General features: G+C 44.7%; 1 protein-coding gene across 16 annotated transcripts in view; it reads right to left on the bottom strand.

The window, feature by feature from the left end:
* The window catches only part of TENM3 (teneurin transmembrane protein 3), a 1,347,981-nt gene that overhangs the window by 33,557 nt on the left and 1,293,676 nt on the right, over positions 1-20,748 (bottom strand). For all 16 annotated transcript variants that reach the window (XM_069631455.1, XM_069631458.1, XM_069631457.1 and 13 more), the window contains 3 exons: positions 20,389-20,621; positions 18,095-18,249; positions 16,321-17,195 (listed from right to left, as the gene is read on the bottom strand). In XM_069631455.1, coding sequence (XP_069487556.1) covers positions 16,321-17,195; positions 18,095-18,249; positions 20,389-20,621 — 1,263 coding nt within the window. The remainder of the gene's footprint in view (positions 1-16,320; positions 17,196-18,094; positions 18,250-20,388; positions 20,622-20,748) is intronic.

Raw genomic sequence — 20,748 nt, 5'->3', positions numbered from 1 at the left:
GGGGAATAGGGGAGAACAAAACAGCGATCTTACTAGGCCCAGTGACATTGAGAACGCGCAAGTGCATGGGAGAGGGGGAAGGGGGGAGAGGTGGAAAGTGCGAAGCAGAGGAGAAACAGATAAATAACAATAAATAAATAATAAAGGCAACAAACAGTGGTAATGCATAAAAGAAAGAGCCCCTTTCTATTTCTCTGGTGTCCACTGGGCAGCCTGGGGGTGTGCACGCTCTGGATTGCAAATCAGGTAACTTCCGTTTATGTTTTTCTTTTTATGTGTTTTTGGGTGGAAAATGACAGAAGCTGAAAGCAGACAATAGCTTGCTAAGAATGCAGGGTGGCACTGGTAGATACAGACCACATTTCGAGCAACCTATTTAAACCGTACATCCTGCCCAGGTTCTAAAAAGCTGTACGGCCCAGATGAACATTCTGAGAGTGAAAGAAAAGACTGTTTGCAAAGGGTTTCTCAGAAGGATAGCAAATAAAATAGCTATTTTATTTGTAGATCTTTTAATGTCTTGCTGTACCTAGACAGTATGACCAAAATTAAAATACTACACTACTTCTAATTAACGTGGCATGGATTAATGTTTTACCATATGCTACCATGAAACAATGATGGATGGTCTGCACAGCCTGCACAAAGGAAGCAAATGCTATTTTGGAAAATTAATAATACAAGTCACACTTGCAGCGCGGCACCACGAGACACCAGCCTTACTCAAGTTCACACTTCGAAAGACACCCACAACTACAGATTATGTGTCCTGAGGAAGTGTCTTCACATGACATGAAACGTGCACAGACTAATGACCAAAATGCACAGGATGGCGGATGGTCTCCAAGTGAATATGAATCTATTATCTACCAAATTAAAAGAAAATATGAACACATCGCCTTGAGCATAACAAACACGACAAACTCTCCCTTGCAAATCTCTTGATTTCTTTGCAGAGACAACATTTCAGACATACCCCAGCAGAGTGAGGGCCCGTCATATGCACAACGCATGCATGCAGCATGATCTTTGCACTATGACTCAACGCCAGAGGCATAGACAGGGTAGGGCCTGAGCGGGCAAGGCCCACCCAAAATCTGTAAATGCCCACTCAGCACTGCATTTACAGATGTTAATGCCACTGCGGTGGGTCCAACTAAATTAGCTTCAGGTGCTACTAGTTAAACAATCCTGACTCTTCCTCGCAAAGCCACTTCACCTCTGCACGCCTTATGCATTCCTAGAGATAAGTGTGTATCGGCCACTTTTACTCCCTAGAAATAGGAAAATACTCCCAAAAATGAAAATAGGGAGTAAAATACTGGCAACAAAAAATGGTAAACTGACACATATGACCTTGTACACCTGCTTTCACTCACACAGCTCCACGTATATGTTTGAACCAGCAGTGCACGTAGTACCACAGGAAGAAACTGCTATTATTACTGCATGATCGGAAGAAATAAACATCTATCTTTTAATCTGTATGCATAATTAGGTGCAAAGAAATAATTATTACTAAAATATTTCTGTTTCCAAGTTAAAACATTTTTGCTCGCTCATAAAATACTCCCATTGGGAATTGGACTTTTGACTCCCAACTTTAAAAAATACGGAGTAAAATACTCTCACTTCAAAATCTTATCTGGAGCACTGCCTGTATGCTATAATGAAACAAACGAAGTTGAAAAAAATAGAATGAAAGTGGCTTTTGACAAGGTTTCATAGCAATCGAGGGATGGCGTTTGGAAGACCTACCCTACAATTACTTGGACATTTAAGCCGAGTTTTTTAATGAAACAAAAGGCCAATGCTTAATTAGAAGTATTAAGTGGATGGACCCCACCCCCAGAGGCAATGATATGGTCCAGAAATTACAATGTGTCGTGCCGATTTCCCGCCACAAGACAATTTCCATTCATTATGCAAAGGACTAGAAGACTGTCCTCAAAGATGGGTGTTAAGGGCAGAGGTTCAAGGTCAAACCAACTATTCTGAGGGGGAAGGGCCTGTTCCCCTCGTAAAAGACCCTGCTGCGAGGAGGACAGTCTCTTCGAAAGACAGAGAAACTTCTTTAAATAAAAGAAGCTTTGTTTTGTTTTCCACTTTACTCCTGAGCGCACCTGGTGTATGAGTGAAGTACAAGATAGCTCAGGTATGGGCTAGCTGTGAGATGCAACTGATAACATAAATACACTTTGTGGACTCTTCGCTCCATATTAAGAAAAACTATGCCACATGCACCCTGCAAATATGCAGCCGCTGTTGCTCTCCGTGCACGATCCCCTATTAGTAGACGGATACGTAAAGGATCGTCCAGGAGATTCCCTGAACGTCTGTCACCACCTGTTTATACGGTGGGATAGGGGTAGAGATGGAGACCTTAAGCAAAACCAATTAAGGAAAAATAGCGGGCGGGTTGGAGGTTTACCAGCCACCACAGGGGAATGGCGTGTTCAGTCACAGATCAGGAACCTTTCATAAGGAAGCCAGAACACACGGGAAATGCCGTTGTTGCAGCCAGAGCTTCACCAACAGCAATTCCTGAGATCCACGCCACATCCAATCTTTGCAGGGGTTGCTTAGCACTCACATATAATCTGGTGCAGCACCCACCTTGTTCAGGGCCTTCGCAGATCTGGTCAACCTCTTGTGCATAGTCGAAGAGATGCAACATCCAAAATGGAGGTCAATCCACTATTATTCAAACACGGGGGCCCAAGGGGCCAAGCAAGCAACACAAGAGAGGATAAACCCCTGTAATATAGTCCCATAACTGGCTTAATACAGGCTCATTTTAGTAAAGCATAGAACACTGCATTATTTTGAAAAATACAAATGTATTCAAAAAATAATTAGAAGAAATCAAAACATAACATGAGACAATTCCACACAACTGAGGGACACAAACATTCATCAATTGATCAAAACAATTCGGGTTACTCCTCCTCCTTCCTCGCATGATCTACAATATGTCTTCTGAGAGTTACTACAACCAGCCATGATTCGCACACCCACACTCATTCATACTAACACGTGACTAATGCAAACACACGTGCAGAGGCAAAATTACACTAATACAAAACAGGAAATAAGTTGGAGGCTGAACAATCTGATCAGCTCCCCTTGTCTGGCGCACAAATCCAGCAAGCGCTGTCAAAAGTGAACATCTCTCCGCCCTTTCTCTGTAAAATGTGGCGATGAGTGAGTTTAACACATCGTAACTACAGTTTGTAAATAATAAATCTCATGCAGTTAGAGAACCCTAATCACAAAAACTAGTGGACTTTTGCCAACTCTATTTCGCCCGTCGATGCGACATTAACTGTATGGGCCACATAAGGCCTTCTTCAGGCCAAGGAAATGGAAGCATGGAAGGTGGTCGGGAATTCGATAAGGAATGTCTGCCAGAAACAAAAGACAGTGTAAAAAACTACGGATATGAGGTTTGGTTGCATCAATGCATGTACTTTATCAGTTACCAATCTGCGTTGTACACATGAGTTAAGTGACCAACCCGTGTGCCAAAATCGGAACTCTCCAGATACCCCTCCACTGGGTAACCACGAAAAGTGCTGCAGTCAAGAAGTCATGCCAGATATAACCATTTGCCAAATGTGATGGTCCAAAGAGGACCTGCATGTTGCCTGGCACCCCGCGACACCCCATGCATATAGACGATGTGCCCGTCTCCCCATGCGCAAACAGCACCAACCTCACCTGGGAACATCGTTCTGTGCCGGGTCAGGCTGCAGGCCAAGCCTGCTAAGTAGTTGGATGTGCTCGGTCTCTCCCGTAAGCAGCGGCGGCGTGAGGGCTGGTCACGCGTGGACTACACGTCGGGCAGCTGAAGCAGAATACAATGAATGGACCGCATCTCTCTGACGCGCCTTGTCAGCGACACGGGGACCGCATCATTTTTGTCAAGGCTCCCCCTCTTCAAGTAGACGCAGACAGAGCTGCTAAGTGACTTGACATGACATTCTGCTGCACGGAAATGCATCTTTTTGAGAACACCTAACAAAGCACCGGTTTGTGGTATATGCTTCACTACGCACATGCACAAAACTATGCTTTACTCATGTTCCTGCAACGTGGGCATTGATGTGTCCTCAATAATGAAGATGTGAAATTAGTATAAGAGAGACTTAAAAAGCTGGAATAAAAAAGTACAGAACGTTCTGAAAATCGCAGGCAACGGGTTTTAGAGCTTTTACACGCTTACCAAATCTAAAATCGAAAATCGGCATGAAAATTCCAAAACCACATCCCGGAATTTGGTTCACCATGGTTAGCATGCTAGCCCCAAAGAAACCACGTGGGTAACAAATGTTTTCCGAGTTAAACCTGGGAACTTTGCTGTCTCTACAAGCCGGAGCATTCCTTTGTGACCAGGAGGCTCGATGCACTGTATTTGTCTTGCCAGATACTGTGGTGAAGAAAAGGTGCGTTGAAAGCCCAATTCCGTCATAGTATGGCAAATGTGTAAAATGTTCCAAGCGTTCCCCTGCAAATTGCAACAGTGGTTGCAGAGAGCAGTGTTCTCCTGATTCTCTGTCCTAAAGATGCTGCTCTCTGTGCCAGGCTGCATAATCTGGCCCACCGTGTTGTGACATCAGATGGTCCCGGAGGTGGGCTATAAGGGATGGGACACCGGTAGGTGGGGAGGCACCTCCTGAGAGCCGGGCGGAAGAGTGACGCCATGTGCAGGCCCCACTGGCCGGCGCCGGAACTAGAGAGGCTAAGGCCCCTCCTTGTCCTGTGGCTTCCCTGGTTTAGAGGATGTCACTGGTGTGTCTGAGAGTCGGCCCTTGGCCTGGGGACGTTAGACAGGAGATTGCGCAGGAAGGAGCGGCCTTTCGTACGTCGGGGACGGGAGGGCACCGCTATTGGTTTTCGGTGTTTGGTGTGGTGAGGGAGAGCGATCGGGGAGCTCCCAAACGCTTGCTTTGTTGCGGCCGTGGGGGTTGCAGTGCACAGTCTCTCACTAGGCGGTGAGCCACGTATGTTAATTGTACGGGGGAGCCACACTTTGTGTACTGTTGTACGGGCGGCAATTGTTTATTAGGAGGCACTCGATCTCCAGTTCAGTGGAGAGCCGCTGGTAGCTATCGAAACATGATCGAGAAGGCTGTGCAAACACGCACCGGCTATACATAGATGCCTTACACGATGACAATCAATAAATACATTTTTTGAAGGGAGAAAAAACAGAGATCTTTATTGCAAGTGGCGTTTTATTTGTTGACAGGCCAATTGCTCTTTATCCCTGAAAGGGTGTGTGTAATATGAGGTGTGTACATGGGTGCCGAGTGGGTGGGTGCTCCGGGGCCCGGTGACCCCCAGGAAAGGCAATCCAGACCACCGACTCCACTGAGCAAATTCAAAAGTTGGCTCTCCTGAGTGTGTGCACTGGTGTATACTTGCACAGGTGCCAAATATAGTACGTCTGATTATCAGCTGAAGTAAAGATTCAGTGGTGGCTCCCCCATAATGGCCAACGGAGCACCAACCAGCCCGGCATCACGGAGGAGCCGAACCAATCTAGTGAAAAGCCTGAGCGCTCCCTCAGCTGAAGCAAGCAGCGGAGGACACACTCCAGGACCTTGTTCTCAGAAAAACATGGCTTCCCTTACCGACTACCCCAGCCCTGTAAGTCTAATGAGCCATACAAAGCTGGGGGCGTTGCGTGGCCCACAGTTCTAAAAGTGTCTAGAGACACTCCTGCGCATTCAGAAGGCCTGGGGAATTCTGCTAAAGGTGCACTGGTTCCACCACACGCGTGAGGAACCAGGAAGGGAGAGGTGGTGGACACCTCCCACCTCCTTCCTGCTTGTGGGATGCACGAGAACTGGAGGGCCATTGAAAGCAGTGCGTGTGGTGGAGGTGCAGGTCCTGAGCTGTGGAGGGCCTGAGGTATCCGCCAGGTAAGAGCAAGCATTGGCAATGCCAACACTTTTGGCTTGTGTGCAGATATGGGAAAAGATATTTTCCAGGCATTTTTATAATGGTACTAACTGCCCATTAATGGTAGCACCTTGAAAATGGTGCACGTACCAGGGCATATGATGATAGCGCCTGGCAAATGCCTGTCTAATAGCTATACACAAACCAAAACTGTTGGCTTTGCTAATGCTTGTTTAACAGAACTTCAGTGAAGGACATGCATGCTGCTTATACATCAAGTGGCTAAAGGCAGACGTAGTTGAGGCATTTTTATTACACCAGTAGTGCATTTACAGCACCAATGAAATCATTAGCCCTTAAAAAACTGCTTCAAAAAACCCAGGCAGGCACTTCGAGTGCAAAGTTTGATTTTTAAGGCTTGATCAAATTAGCTCAAAGAGCTCCCAGGAGAGTGGTTTGGGCAGGGAGAGACAGGAAATGGGTGGGAATGCCCAGAGGAATTAGCATGGGCAGTAAGTGGGTGGGCAAATAACCAAACAACACCTACAAGCATTGTTTCCCTCATATGCCATCTCTCCGCCAAGCTATACACTGCAATACATTAGTGTCCGCTTCTAGGGAACGGAAAAGCGACACTATATAGCCAGAACTAAAATAAACGTGTATGTAGGCAAGTATGTATGACGTGCATGCATGATGTTGTGTCTCCTTTATGTTCCTCCAATGAAACAATTCACCAGCTGATGCTGCAAAAGAATAAAACGACATTTCCCTGAGCATGCTGGGAACCAATCTCATTTCACCTGCTGAGCAAGAGGGCCCCCTCTAGGAAGGCGGGGCACAGCCGGCTTTACTGCTGTGGGGAAAAACACATTGTGCGCAATGCAGGTTAGCTTAAACCCATTAAATGAGGTGAAACGCAGGCAGTAGACTATATTATTTGAAATTTCATAAATGATCAGCCTGTTACCGAATGCGAAAAGCTTTTGTTATGGTTACATGTCTTGATAAATAATTTTATAACAAATGCACATATAACGAACATTTTATAACGACAAAACATAACGTAATTATTTTTCAACCTTTTTCTTTTTTTGGTATAAAGACTGCACACCTTTTGTTATGTGCCCGAGCAATTTCCTTCATATGAAAATGCTCTCATGCAACACAGGGGGGCTCCAAACCTCTAAAGAGCAGAGCATCCAAAGGATCGGTACAGGAACAAAGAAACCATGGATGTTACCACTGATTGCAGCCGCCAGCTCACACACCAGGGCGAAGTGCGACTCACACGAGCGTTGCGCGCAAGCCTGCTCGCAGTCAGCCAGGCTTCAACCCAAAATAATCTTTCCATGGTATTCCTCATCTTCTCTCAGTGAGCGCATTTTTCTATGCCAAGCTGGCTGCTCACCCGACCACCACATCTCACGCCCTGCTGTACCCTCACAGCTTCCGAGTTTGCCAATTATAACGGTTTTTAAATCACTGCTGAGTACAGTCCCTGCCGATGTCGCTGTGTGAGTACTTGAGTGCTGAGAGCACAGTGGGTGTGCTGTTCCCTGTTAGGACCCAATCATCTAGGTCCGCATGCACTTGGATAGTTTGCTTTTGAAAGTGCACAGCTGTTACTGCTAGCACTTTCATGAACACATCTGGTACCGATACAATCCCAAAAGAAAGCACTTTGAATCGATAATTTGCCTACCATGAATCTGGCGTGACACTGGTGGGCTTTGGAACATTAACCTATGAAAGTATGCATCTTTGATTTCCATGGACGACATGACACCCTCTGCCAGCACTTATTGAGCCACCTGCACTTCTCCTCACCCCTCAGCCCCCTTTGCCACTCCTCACGTACCCTCTTCCCCGCACTTGGGCAATCTGAATGACACAAGGCCTAGTAAGATCGTCGATTGTCCTCCTTCTGTTTCCCCCTCCTTGTTCGCCTTCTGTTTCCCTCCTCCTTGTCTTGTCGCGCCTAGAAACGGAAACGTCCAAAAAGACAGTGTATAAAATCCTGAATGGATGATTTAGCTGTATTTCGGCCTTTTCAAAGTTTCCGAACGGCCGAAAAGTTTGACTAAATCCCCCATTCATGTGGCAAGGGCTGCGGGGGTGTCCCCTGCACCCTTGTTCACTATACTGTGAGTGAGGGTTGCTGGGGGTGTCCCCTGCAGCTGGTCCCATAAAAAGTAAAAAGAAAAGTTAAATAATAAAAAGAACAAAGGAAAGGACCCTGCAGCGCTGGTTCCCGATTTCAGAAGTGAAAGGGAACAGGCGTTGCAGGGACACAGTGAGTCAACGGCACACAGCGAAGTGTGATGCCGCAAGGTAAATAAGGTACTGGGGGCAAGGGCAAAGGCTGAAACGTTCAGGGAAGAGAAGATAGAAAGTTATTTTCAGAAAAATATCTTTCAGTCTTTTCTCCCTCGAACATTTCAGCCACGGGCTTCCAACCCCAATCCCCTATAAACACTTGTGTACAGCCGCGTTATAAATTACCTATCAGATCATATCATATTATATACTGCTGGCTGACCTTTTAAAGAGTGATCATGGAAAACGTCTGTGGGTTTACAAACTTTCAGCAGGCCGCACATCCAAGCCTGACCTAATTTTTTTGATACAGGAAATATACAAAGTAAATAATTGTGTTTCTGTCGTGAAGAGGCGCTTCCTCAATGGCCCCCTTTTTTGCAGGCCTTTGCTTGCAACCTTTCGAGATGTCCTGAAGGTCTGTGACAATAACTTGGTTGTATATTGTGTGTATTTACCTCACAATATCCTGTGGTGTATATTGTGCGTTTTGGCATAAACACCATACGATACCCCAGTCCACTGTTTGCAACACCCACTTCTCTGTGGCAACTCCCTTCAAAGCATGGGTGAAAGATGTTATTCTGTCCCCTGCCAGGGTCACATTGTGGTGTCTCTGGGTTGGGAAGACATTGTTATGAGGAAGCACTCTTGAGGGTGTTCCTAAGAAAGTATGGCTGGTAGGCTCCCTGTGAAAACCCATCTGGCATTTGTTTCCACCTGCTCTGACTGACCACCTCATTGGTCTGAAGGTTAGGACTGGTGCTGATGTAGAAAGTGAGGCCTCCTCATTTGTGAAGTGCCTTCATGTAGAAAATAGCATCCCGACATGTGTTGCATTGTTTTCATGGTGTCAAACTCCCTTTTGGCCTTCTCTAGAGCCCCCTGCACTGCCTTCTAAAATAAACTGATCTTCCACTTGTTTTGCTCAGAATGTTCCCCTCATTTTCCAGATGGAAACCTGTGCATCATGGCCAAGCCTAAGCATGGACCGGCAAGGAAGCAGGCATTTCCTTGATCAGGGCCTGCATATCATCCCATTCTGCCCAGCTGTATCAAGATAAGTGCGGCAGCATTAGCAATCCACAAGCTGTATAACACAGTAGGCAATTTTGCGGCCAATGTTAACACAGTTTATTGCTCTCCTCTTTGGGTAGGGGCAACGCTGATGTAGCGAGAGGGGTACCTGACCTAACCTCTTCCTGGCTGTTGTAACTACTACAGAGTTGGCTGTCAGCTAGCTTTCAATGTACCCTGTACCGAGGTGAGAGCGTAGATTTCTTTTCTACTTGAACATTTACTGATTGGCTATAGGGTGTAAGAAGAGTGGTGGTAGTGTGGCATGTAATAGAACTCAATAAAGGGATGTAGTGTCTGACAGGATGCTGCTCCTCTAACGTCTCCTTAATGAGTTCCCACTCTCCCTCCAGATCTTGTGTCCTTCTAGTGAACCTATCTGATGCTCTCTTGAGGAGTCGGTGTAGTTGCACTGGTCCTCTATAAGACAATTAGTTATTGCAGGCTCCGTATTGTCTGGGGAATCCATTGGCTATTCCTCTGGATCCTTTGGTGCCCCTTCTTCATGGGTTACTCCCCTTCCTCCTTGTCAAGCTTTTCTGGGTGGATATAATCAACTATTCTTGACTTAATCGGAGCGCTTTAGGGACCTTCGAAGGGCAGTCAGCGCTTCCTCTTTAGGCTTACTTTACGATCTGTGCAAAAGTGTTTCTTTTGGATCCGATTTTGTACTCATTTTAGTGAGCCCAGAGAGGTTTTGGGTGTTAAGGGCAAACTCCACCTCTTCTTCAAAGTCCTCTTCTAAATCACCCTCTTGTACAACTTCCTCGTTAGAGGAATCCGTGCAATGAGTGTTTGACGGGAAGGGATGTTCTGGCTCTGAGCCATGTGTTTTGGCATGGAAGCACGTGCAGTTGGAGGTGTCTCCTGGATGCCGAAGGGCTGACGTGTTTGTGATGCACCTTCCATATTTTTTTATTGATCTTAGGTCAAATGACCTTTTTTTTCGACTGTAAAAATAATTGATTTAGAAAGAACTTTCCGTGACCGCACCGAGTGATTTTTCTAAATCTAACTGCCATGCTCCTGTCACACATGAAACGTGTGTTTATGCAGGGCAGGGAGGAGCAAAAAGGAAGGCTCGGGAAGTGAAACCTACTGAATAAAAAAAAAGAAAAAGACATGTCCTTTTCCTGTTTTCTGAGGGCCGCACAAAATCAGCTGATAAAAATTAAATGAAAAAACAAAAAAAACAAAAAAAAGTATCGGTATTTATGTGCGACTTTCAGAAAGCGTGAAAATGACATAGCACCGTTTTTGTCCCGTTACCTTAGACGTGTGCCTCCTCAGCCTCTGGGGCTTTATCAGCACCGTGTTTCTACAAAGGTGTTGCCACTATGGCCTTTGAGTGCTCGGCACAATGCTTAGAAGGGACTTTGGGGCATTCTGCACCATCTTTGGGCATCGACCATTGAGCTCTGGCGTCCTGTCTGGACATAGACAATGAGGCTTCAGTGCCCTGTTAGGGGGAGAAGTGTCAGGGGTAATGGAAACTTTGGCAGATCTCCCAGGGGCTGAATGCTTTGTATGCGTTGTTGTGTGTAGCACTCTTGAGTCTCCTGGACACTCTAGAGCCAAGGACTGACTGTGAAAGAGGGAGTAGTACCACCTCTCAAGTGTACTTTTTGGGGGCTAAGGGTCCACGTGTCCTAGACGTTCAATGACTACCACCTCAGAAGATGGGGGCTCAGCGTGATCAGAGGCCTCGACCACCATGGCACCTGCTGCCACCTTTTTAACCCTTCTATCTTTTAGTGTCTTTGGTTTAAATGTTTTGCATGCTGAGCAGGAAGCCTCGACACGGTACTGTGACAAAGAATGGCTTCACACCAGTGTAATGCCAAAAGAACTCAGTGTTGTTAAAGGGAGTTTTTTCTTTTTGGAAAGAAAGAGCCGAAACAGTCCATATAAATCAGTAGAAGGGGTGCAAGAAAAAACAGCACCCCTATAACTGTCCTCCTGTATGTGTGAGTGTGGGTCGGGTAAGTGACAGTCTGTGTCGGTATGTGGCCTTGGTTATCCAGCAGATTTTGGCGTGTCCTTCAACTTTTCTCTCTCTACCTTTACTCTCATTACAACAAACAATGGCGGAACAAAAAAAAGTCTGATTATGTTGACATGCAGAGCATCATGGGTACTTGCACAGCACAAATGGGGTAGCGAACGCCCTTGTTGATGCTCTTAATTTGGAAGTAAACGACACTTAATACTCTGGACCAACCACTAGATGGCAGACTGTGCACAGCATGTGAATAAACATGAGCACGCATGCGCACACACGTCTTTTTTCTTTTTATGGACGCTCATCTGCTTTCTTTTACCTTTACATTCAGTTAGAGTTAAATGTATTTTCCAGATTGACGTTTATTTTTCTCTCACACAAAATAAACCCCACGGTTCTCTATTTTTGTAAATACACCTCTCTCTTTTCTACTTTAGCAGGTGTCCTTTCACTAGCAGAACTGGATACGTTTCCTGCACCGTCTGTGACACCAGATTTGTGTTTTCCATATTTATTTTCAGCCCATCCGAGAGATTCGAGTCACAACATGACACGAGCAATGCAGACAACCACACATCAATCCTACTCTTCTTGCAGCAGAAACGCAAACGAGAACCAAGCTGACCGGGCCATTTTAAATTACTCTTAATCCCGAATAACAAAATATGGTAGATTTTTTGGCCAACTCCTGTGACTTTTGTTTTACAATTCTTAAACAGGACGTTGTTGAAAATATATCAGACTCATCGTTTAAGTATTGTTAAATCACACCCACACACCCACCCAATACATCGGATCATTCCGCTTCCCTGTCGAGTGATATAAACATCAAGCACTACTCTGCCTTTGAACGTTTGCACAAATAAATATGCTTTGAGTTCGCAGGGAAACCACAGAAAATGGACGCATGTCTTTCACCCGACACTAATATAAGTCTTGCAGATGCATAAAGATCACTAGCAAAACAATGAAAAGAATGTTGAAACCTAACAGAGAACATGGATGTTTGGACCTCAAGATTTACTGGGCGCAACAACTATAAATTCCACCAACCACAACCAGAATATAACTAAATCGCACTGCTAATCCTCTCTTGGCTGCATGCGATTGTGTGGACAATGGAGTACGTTGGGCGATCCCTCTCCAGGCGTGAAGAGGACGACTGGCGAGCCCTCGCCCTGGGTCTATGCCAGTAAATAGGGCGGAATGCAGGCGTGTGCGACTCTAGGCTCGAACGCAATGCCTAAATAGCCCACATGCTTCTATTCGGAGATGGCGGTATAGGAGTGGTTGAGAGGAATATGGACCCTCTCAGGGTTGGCATGCTTTAAAACTGGTTAAAATCCTTATGCCAAATGTTGCGGTGTGGAAGAGGGGCGGGGAGGTGCAGCACGCCAAACAAGAGAGTGGATACCTGCTGCGAGTAGATTAGGCAGTAGCTAAATGCAAGAGTTTTCACCAACAGTCTGGTACCAGAGGACTTAAAACAACACCTGGGAAATTGATAAATGAATCTGAAAGGATTCACCGTTTGTGCAGATTCATTTGATTAAAGTCAAATAAGGTACGCTGGAAATGGCTAAAGGACATAGTTGACATGTGCTGGGGCCAGCAATATGTTGCGCCGCTGTATATCCTGAAAAGCTACAGAGATGTGTAAGCAGTACTCACAGATACTACCAAATTAACATTCACCTATATTCGAATTGACCCACTAAAATTATTCCCAAGTCTGACCAAGTCTGACGAACATTAAAGGGGCTTTGCATGTTATTCCCAGGTGGCACAGCTTCGACACTGCATGCTTACTCTAGATGTGGGTAGAATAAACAGTGGCCCCAAATACACCATGGGAAAGCAAGACTGCTCTCTGGGAATGTTGGATGGCTGCTTAAAAGTGGAGCACCTCGGTTCACTGTATAGCAATCCAGGGGCAACATGACAATATGGGATTTGCAAGGTGTCAACAAGGGTGTCTCAGATTTTACAATGCGGCAAATGTCAAAAAAATGGAACATAGTTTTTAAAAAGGGAATTAGGAGAACACTCATCCAACTGACTTCCATTTTGGAGAGAGTGATAGATTGCTCTAAATTGGGTACTGGGCAAAGCAGTGTTTAATCGGTAGAGGTGCTGCAAGACCTCCTACAAAATTTGAAAAACTGAGCATGGCTGCTGTCAGTCCTACGGCACATTATCTTGGGGTGGTCAATTGAATCACTAGAGCACAGACAGCGCGCGCAATCAGAAGGTTAAGCACAAGGACAAGCAAAAGAAAAACGCTTTGAGTCATTGCTTCTGCTATGTGCATGAGTGCAAAAAGACTGTGCATACAGATGGATATGCACATTTTTTGAATTTTCATTTTTCTTTTTTAAAGCGCTGACCTAGCTCAAGAGCAGCAGAGCCCTGTACAAAACGTGGGTAGCTAGCATTTGGGCTGCCATCTTTTAAAAGTAGTACAGTACTGCGTGTTGAGGTCTGTGTGTCAGTATGTGCACCCACTGGAATTAGTCCTTGGCCGGGTGTTGTTAAAAAAAGCCATGTTTTGAAAGATTTGCGAAATTGGAGAATTGTGGTGGCATTTTAGACACCGGGATCAAGTTCCAGAGGGTGGGTGCATGACAAGAGAAGGAATGTTTGCAGGATTTTTCTTTGTGGACGAGTTGTGATTCAAGCCGGTTGGTCGATTTGCTGCATGAGGAGTGTGTGCCACCAGATATGTCAGGTATGCTAGTGTGCTACTCGTGACTGTTTTGTAGCTGATACATGCATTCTAGAAAAGCATCCTGGTTCGGAGAGGAAGCCAATGTTGTTTGCGTAGGATGGGGGTGATTCGGTCAAATTTCTGTTTACCCATAATAAGACGTGCTTCAGCATGGTGGACTGGTTTTAGGGCAGCCAACTGAGCAGCTGGGTGCCCTGTCACGAGAGCATTTTCCCGATTGATGTGTGCGACCACAAGGCCCTGCACTGTGATCGGGAAGACTTGCTACGGGATAAAGGGTTTGATTTTTTGATGGGCAGAAATTCAGAGCAAAGCTGTGTGGGCCTTTTTGGCTGTGTATTTCTGGAAGGACAGGCTGTTGTCAATGGAGAAGTCTAAGGATTTTGTTGAGTTGGACACTTGTTCATCAAAACCTTCTAGGTGCATATCATTGATCCATTATTGGACAAGTTGATTTTTAGCGGACAGACCGATGAGGCTGAATTTAGTCTTGGATGGGAGGTAGGGGGTCGACACATCTTAATCCACATCTGCAAAGAAACATACCCATAAACTGTTATGGGAAGGAATGCTACTGCATACCAGGTGGTCAGGCCAGCATTTGGCTTTCCTATTGGAAGCCCACACCAAATGTTACAAGGACAGTAACCGGTTTACTGTTTATTTTCGATGACCCTATTTCCGATGAAGCTAGTGCTTCTGGAGAAACCATAAAACATATACACCCTCATTGAATTCATTAAGGACGGCACTGAATATTTAGCTCCTACTTCCTGCTAAACCAGTGGTCTTCAAACTGTTGGGGTTGGGCTCTCTAGAGGGGCCCTATAGATGTCCAGGGGATGAAAACCTCTACAAAAGGAAGCACAGCAACTACTTTTAATAGGAAACATGAGTAGTTGTGGCATTTAGGTGCGGCAAGCAGGAACTTTACTCAACGGGGTCTCAGCCTAAACAAGTTTGGATAGCACTGTGGTAAACAAAGAGGGTGTTGGAGAAAATAATACATGTTCTAAAAGGAACTGACATTTGTATCACTGTTTGCATAACCCCTGATCTGAAATCATTGAATTGGATTTGTTCAGGTTTGGGAGGGCAAGAAGCAATTGCTCATCAGTTAGATATGAACGGTTCAAACATTTGAACACTATTTATTGGGTGTATAGACACAAAGAAGGGAGAGCTGACCTGCCCAAAGCCCCTCAGACAGTGCAAATAAGGGGAGGGTGAGTGGGGGCACGGGCAGGTAAGTGTGGTGGTTTATTTGCTATTTCATGAATTTGCATATGGAATCATGGGCTTAAAGCAAGACTTTTGACCAAAAGACGCCTCTTAGTCTAGTCACTCCATGGAACACTTAACAGGTTCATTCACTTACCTTCTATAAAATATTTGACGTATGAGACGAATAATTGAATGAAAAAGTTGCTTGAATGTAAAGAACACAATTATTTCCGGGTGCATAAAAAAAGCACTGGCTGAAAAAACATCAGCCAGAAGGCAGTTCCGTTTTCCAATGATATATCTTCAGTGCAGAATCTATAGGGTGATGCCATCTAAGCTTGAACATATTTGATTGAATCCGGCGATTATAAATACAGGCTTTCCCTAGATTTCTCTGAATTGTAGTTCGCAATTTGATTTTCTTCCTTCTATCAATAACTATGTTTTCTTTGAATTGCTTTTTCTTCTGCACCCCTTCCTATTCACGAATATGTGCTCTCCAGCTTATCTTTTTTGTGCCACATTTTATAGGGGTGAGGGTTGGACGACCCTATAGCCCCAAGTTACACAACAACCTTCACACTCCTACCATTCTTTCTAACGTTTGTCTAACATTTTAAGGAGGCTCGGGGTACTGACCATCTCCACCCACCCCCCCCTTCACTTAATTTCCTGTAGTTTCCTTTTAGACTTATAGTGCAGTTTATATTGAAACTTAAACTTATTTTTTTTAAACATGTCGGTATGATTAGCCCACTTTAATTTTCATACTTAATTTTTTCAAACTTGTTTTCAACTTTGTACCAAGAACCACCTTTTATGGGCATCATTCTATTTTTTTTTTACCATGTAGGAAATGCTTCCATCATTACTAAACATAGTTACTGGACCCATCAACTGGTCGCGTTTTACTTATGGAAAGCACACATTTTAGGAACACCTTGCAAACCGTGCAGGCCAAACCATATTGTTATCAAAGACTAAGGTAGTTCTCATATTAATAAAACATTTGCATTGACCTTGTATAGGAAAAATAACAGCTTAGTATGATTTCAATACTTACTCAAAGAAAGTGGTCCAGCCAGTTTCATCACTTTTTGTTGCTAGTAGACCGCTGTTGCCATGGTACGTAAAGAGCACCAGCTCCTGCCCTTGAGCCGTCATGCTTTTTAAACAGCCATTGGTCCCAATAGTCAACCATATGACTTGATTATCTGGAGACACAATTCTTACAGGCATCCGGTTGGGGTCCCGTCTGATGCGTAGTGTATTTCCATTGCTATCTGTCACCGCAGTGATGTCGTTATCATTACTGTAGCTGAAGTTGTATATATAGTCTCCTGTGACGAGGCTCAGAGTGTACTGGTGGGTACCATTGACATCAAAGATGTAGAGCTCTTGATCAGTTGGGGAAGCCACTTCATAGTAATTCATGGAATTCAACAGTGGCTTGTTTTTTGAAACCGCTCTTATTCTTATATTTGCAAGGTCTGCGATGTACAACGTGCCCTCTGGAGATGCAGCCAGTGACGATGGCGCATTCAGTTTGGCATCTTTGGCATATCCCTCCCCAGTTTGGTAACAGTCACAATTGGCATCATTTTTGCAGTCACATTCCGAAGGGATCCCGGCGAGCAATGAGATCTCGCCGTCTGTTGTAACTTGTCTTATTCGGTTAATCTTCTTTTCATCAGTTTCCGTAATGTAAAGGACCCCACTGTAGGACACTGAGATGGCAGTGGCAGATTCCAGTGTCGTTTGAACAGCATGTTTCCCGACCGAGTACTCCACGCCGGGAACCTGGCAGTACATTGGCCTCCCAGCAGCAATACGGACCTGCCGATTTTCACTGATCTGCAAAATGACATTGTTGTCCAGGACGTAAATAGAGTTATCCATTGGATTGATAGCCAAGTCAGTGGGCCATTCCAGACGAACCTGCACAAAGAAATATTTGATAATTATTAACGGAAATTGCAGCTCTGTATTTTGATTACATTATTTACATGAAAATGCTACACGTTGGAAAAGTGAAATCAAACTAAGGAAACCGAGCGATAATTCCAAAACGCGAAGTTCGCCAGTTGCCAATCTAACACTTGTGTACGAGCGCGATATAAATAAAATATCATATCATACATATAAGAAACATAGGTGTGCAACGTTGGAAAATTGGAAATGCTGCCCAGATGTATTCAATACGTCATGACATGCAAAGGAACCTCGCGTTTAATTTGAGAGCACAAGCAGTAACAGGGACAACTCCCCTTTTATCCTGGAAATCAGTGTACTACTGTACGCAAAAAACGCGATCAGTATGTCCCGAGCGACTGAGATGGCGGTCAGAAAATGAGCATGAATGGCAAACTCATGCATATTTCTCTTTGGTAAATCTGTCAATAACAGGCTATCCAGTTCCAAATTCCCCAGGCTATTTATTTGTATTACGCAGCCTCTGCTGTTCAGGTCTGTCTACATTTGCATTTACGCTAGATCCTGTGTGACTCCGTTCTCCCGACTACCAGAGCTCTTTGAGCATACATACATACACAGCAATGTACGGGACTCCGTGTAGAGCCAAGAATACCCGCATGGCAATTACTCGAGGCTAATGTGTCTGCTACGGCAGGGACATTATTATGGCGGCTAACTATCCTATCAGGGTCATAATGATAGTGTCAATGTTTCTGTGTGGTAATTGCCAATGCTGCGCTCATGCAATCTGTTCATGTAATCAGAAAGGTACACCACCGGTGACTTGTGTAATTTCAGAAGGGCGATCAGCAAATTTACGAGCATTAGCTACTGTGGCAGCTTTTTCATGTTGTTTTTCTTACCTCGCTGATATGCATGCTGGTATCACAGGTTAAAGGCCGTGCTGAGGTCAAGTCGTTGGAGCCGAGAAGCGTCGAGATAATCCCATTTTGATCTACTTTTCGAATCACCTTTCCGTCGACAAAATAAATTAATCCATTCTTATCAACGGCGATTCCTTGTTTCGAAAGAAAAGAACAGTATTAGTTTTCTTACACTTGAAGGGCATTTTTATTATTAGACCAACACAGTGTCAAATGACTATTATTAGCCGGAGGCGGGTGGCAATGCGTCCAATACTCTAGCTGAAATACTGTCCATTGGGTTACCACTTCCTGATGAGTGGATTACTAGAGTTGGACAGCACAATGGCTTGCTTGAAGCGTTGGGTAGAAACGTCGCCATACTAAAGCACAAACAATCAATTACAGAGGAAACGGGCTCTGAGCTCTTCATACAGACAATCGGCACATCAAGCCTACAAGGTACATGTTCTCTTTTGGAGAGATGACACCTACACACGTTTACCCATGTTCTTACATCTGGTAGGCTTTTCTGCAATGGTTACTATTTAGCTGTCATTCAGGCAGGGGCAACATATGTCACAAAAAGGAATTGTTGGAAATTCGAGGTTTATAAACTACTCTTTACCAACACCATATAGTATAAACATTTTACACCACAAAATACTCTGCCATCGTCCCAAAGTCAAGAAAGACAACAGCTTCTGACCCACCGAAACTATGAACGTGTCTTTACACATCTTGGCTCTATATGAAGCACTGCGTTTGCTCTTAATAACACACGATGATTTGAGCCTTTTGAAGTTCTCGGCCGTGAGTGCAGACGGGGCTTATTACGGGATGTTAATAGCCGCTAATACCCAACACAGTGAATTGTGTTATTAGCATTAAATGCGCCCTCTATGGCAGGGAGTGGAGATTGAGGAACCTCAAGGTCCAGAAATGCTTGGGGCCTGATTCACAGAATGTTTTCCAGTGGCATTGCGCCATTATAAAACACTTCTGTGAATCAGGCCCTAAGTGTGTCCATTTTCATTCTCAGAAAAAGGGAAAAAGAAATATGCGCTTGAGTAGAGAAACAAGGAACTTTTTTATTCCCCAAACCGACAAAAAATAGGCACAAAAGAGGCTCCAGTCTGAGCATTTTCCCGAGGCACGTGCAAGTCCAGATTTGTGTGCTTGCTCTAGCAGCTTTGTGAAGTAGTGTTTAAGTTGTAGTGTGTACCAACGTTCCATGCAGGTTAGAGGTCAAGGGCTTCCTTAGCAGGCCTCTGTGCGCCAGCACATTCTTATCAGTGATTAACTGCTTACTATGGCATGAAAATCGTCCTACAACTACTAATGAGGAAATAACACCCATTGCTACAGTACTCCGACACACACAACTCAACTAAGGAGAGGAAAAACTGAAATCGAGGGGAGGATATTACAATATGGATTTCATCACACCTATAAATGGGATTTTTTCATTTTTTTTTTTTTAATGACATGATATGGGTTTTCACAGCCCTGCAACACTCCTACATATTCACAGTTGAAAATACTACACCAGTTTTACCAGATCTTTTAAACCGAAATGATTGTAGGGACAGGATACCGGGGCGGTCGTTCATCAGTAACAGTACTCGCACCATGTGAAAAATGGGTAGCGTTGGAAGAGTTTTCTGTACCTGCAATAATGCAAGGCAGAAAATGCAAGCAGACCCTAGAGTATGAGTTAAGCAGTAATGCCACTGGCGAAAGTGGAGGGAAAAAGTAATAAACATGTGCGAGCAGTGCAGCTAGGGATCCCTTCTTTTTTTATCCAAAACAAAAAATGGAGATTCTTCAAATGGAACGAATTCACAGCATTTGAAACCTGGGAAAGAACTGTTCAATTCATTTCTGAAAAGGTGTTCATTTCTGAACACGCGGCACCACTATATAGACTGGCGACCACTGGTTTGGCTAGAACATGGCAGTTCATCTGGTTTGGGATCCTTGCGGCCAAATGAACTAGGCCTATTCGTAAAAGTAGCCCTTACAATTCCCATACTGTCACAACTATGATCTGCTTCTAAGATCTTTGCTGTGTATTGGCAAGAATTCATTGCTTGGCATCATCCCAAAAGGAGTTTGGTTCAGTGACCATAGAAATATCCCTAGTCAGTCGAAAATGTCAACAGCTGTGTCATGGAAGGCCACTGGAGTGAAAACGTACCGTACAATAGTCACCTGCCACATTGGGGGGCGCTGGGGGGGGGGGGGCGGCAAGACTACACATGTGGAATAATCCCATCCCATAGTGGTCTTACCTTTTGGAGTCGTGAGTGTTGCCTCCACAGCCTTGCCGCCTTCGCCACATCTTGCCTCATCAAATGGCGTACACTGCTCTCCCGTACCCGCGATCACTTCTGCATTCTTTGTCAAGTCTTTGGTGCCAAGCAGCGATTTTGGGCGATAAATCTTGCGGGTGTTTGTATCGGAAACATACAAATCTCCTGTGACGGGATCCGTCGCCAGGTAGTACCTGTGAGCCAGATTACTGCTGTGGAATAAAGTAAATATTGCAGTATAAAATAGGACGCCAAGGATACAATCATAAAAAAGAATATGAAAATTATATTACTCTGCGACCACAGCTGTCTCATGCTAATATTGCCAAACAAGGAACG

The sequence above is a fragment of the Ambystoma mexicanum genome, chromosome 6q, assembly GCF_040938575.1.
Source record: "Ambystoma mexicanum isolate Mex_15411 chromosome 6q, UKY_AmexF1_1, whole genome shotgun sequence".
In the NCBI taxonomy this organism is placed as follows: domain Eukaryota; kingdom Metazoa; phylum Chordata; class Amphibia; order Caudata; family Ambystomatidae; genus Ambystoma; species Ambystoma mexicanum.
The sequence above is the reverse complement of the archived record's forward strand: the minus strand, read 5'-3'. Positions and strand labels throughout refer to the sequence as shown.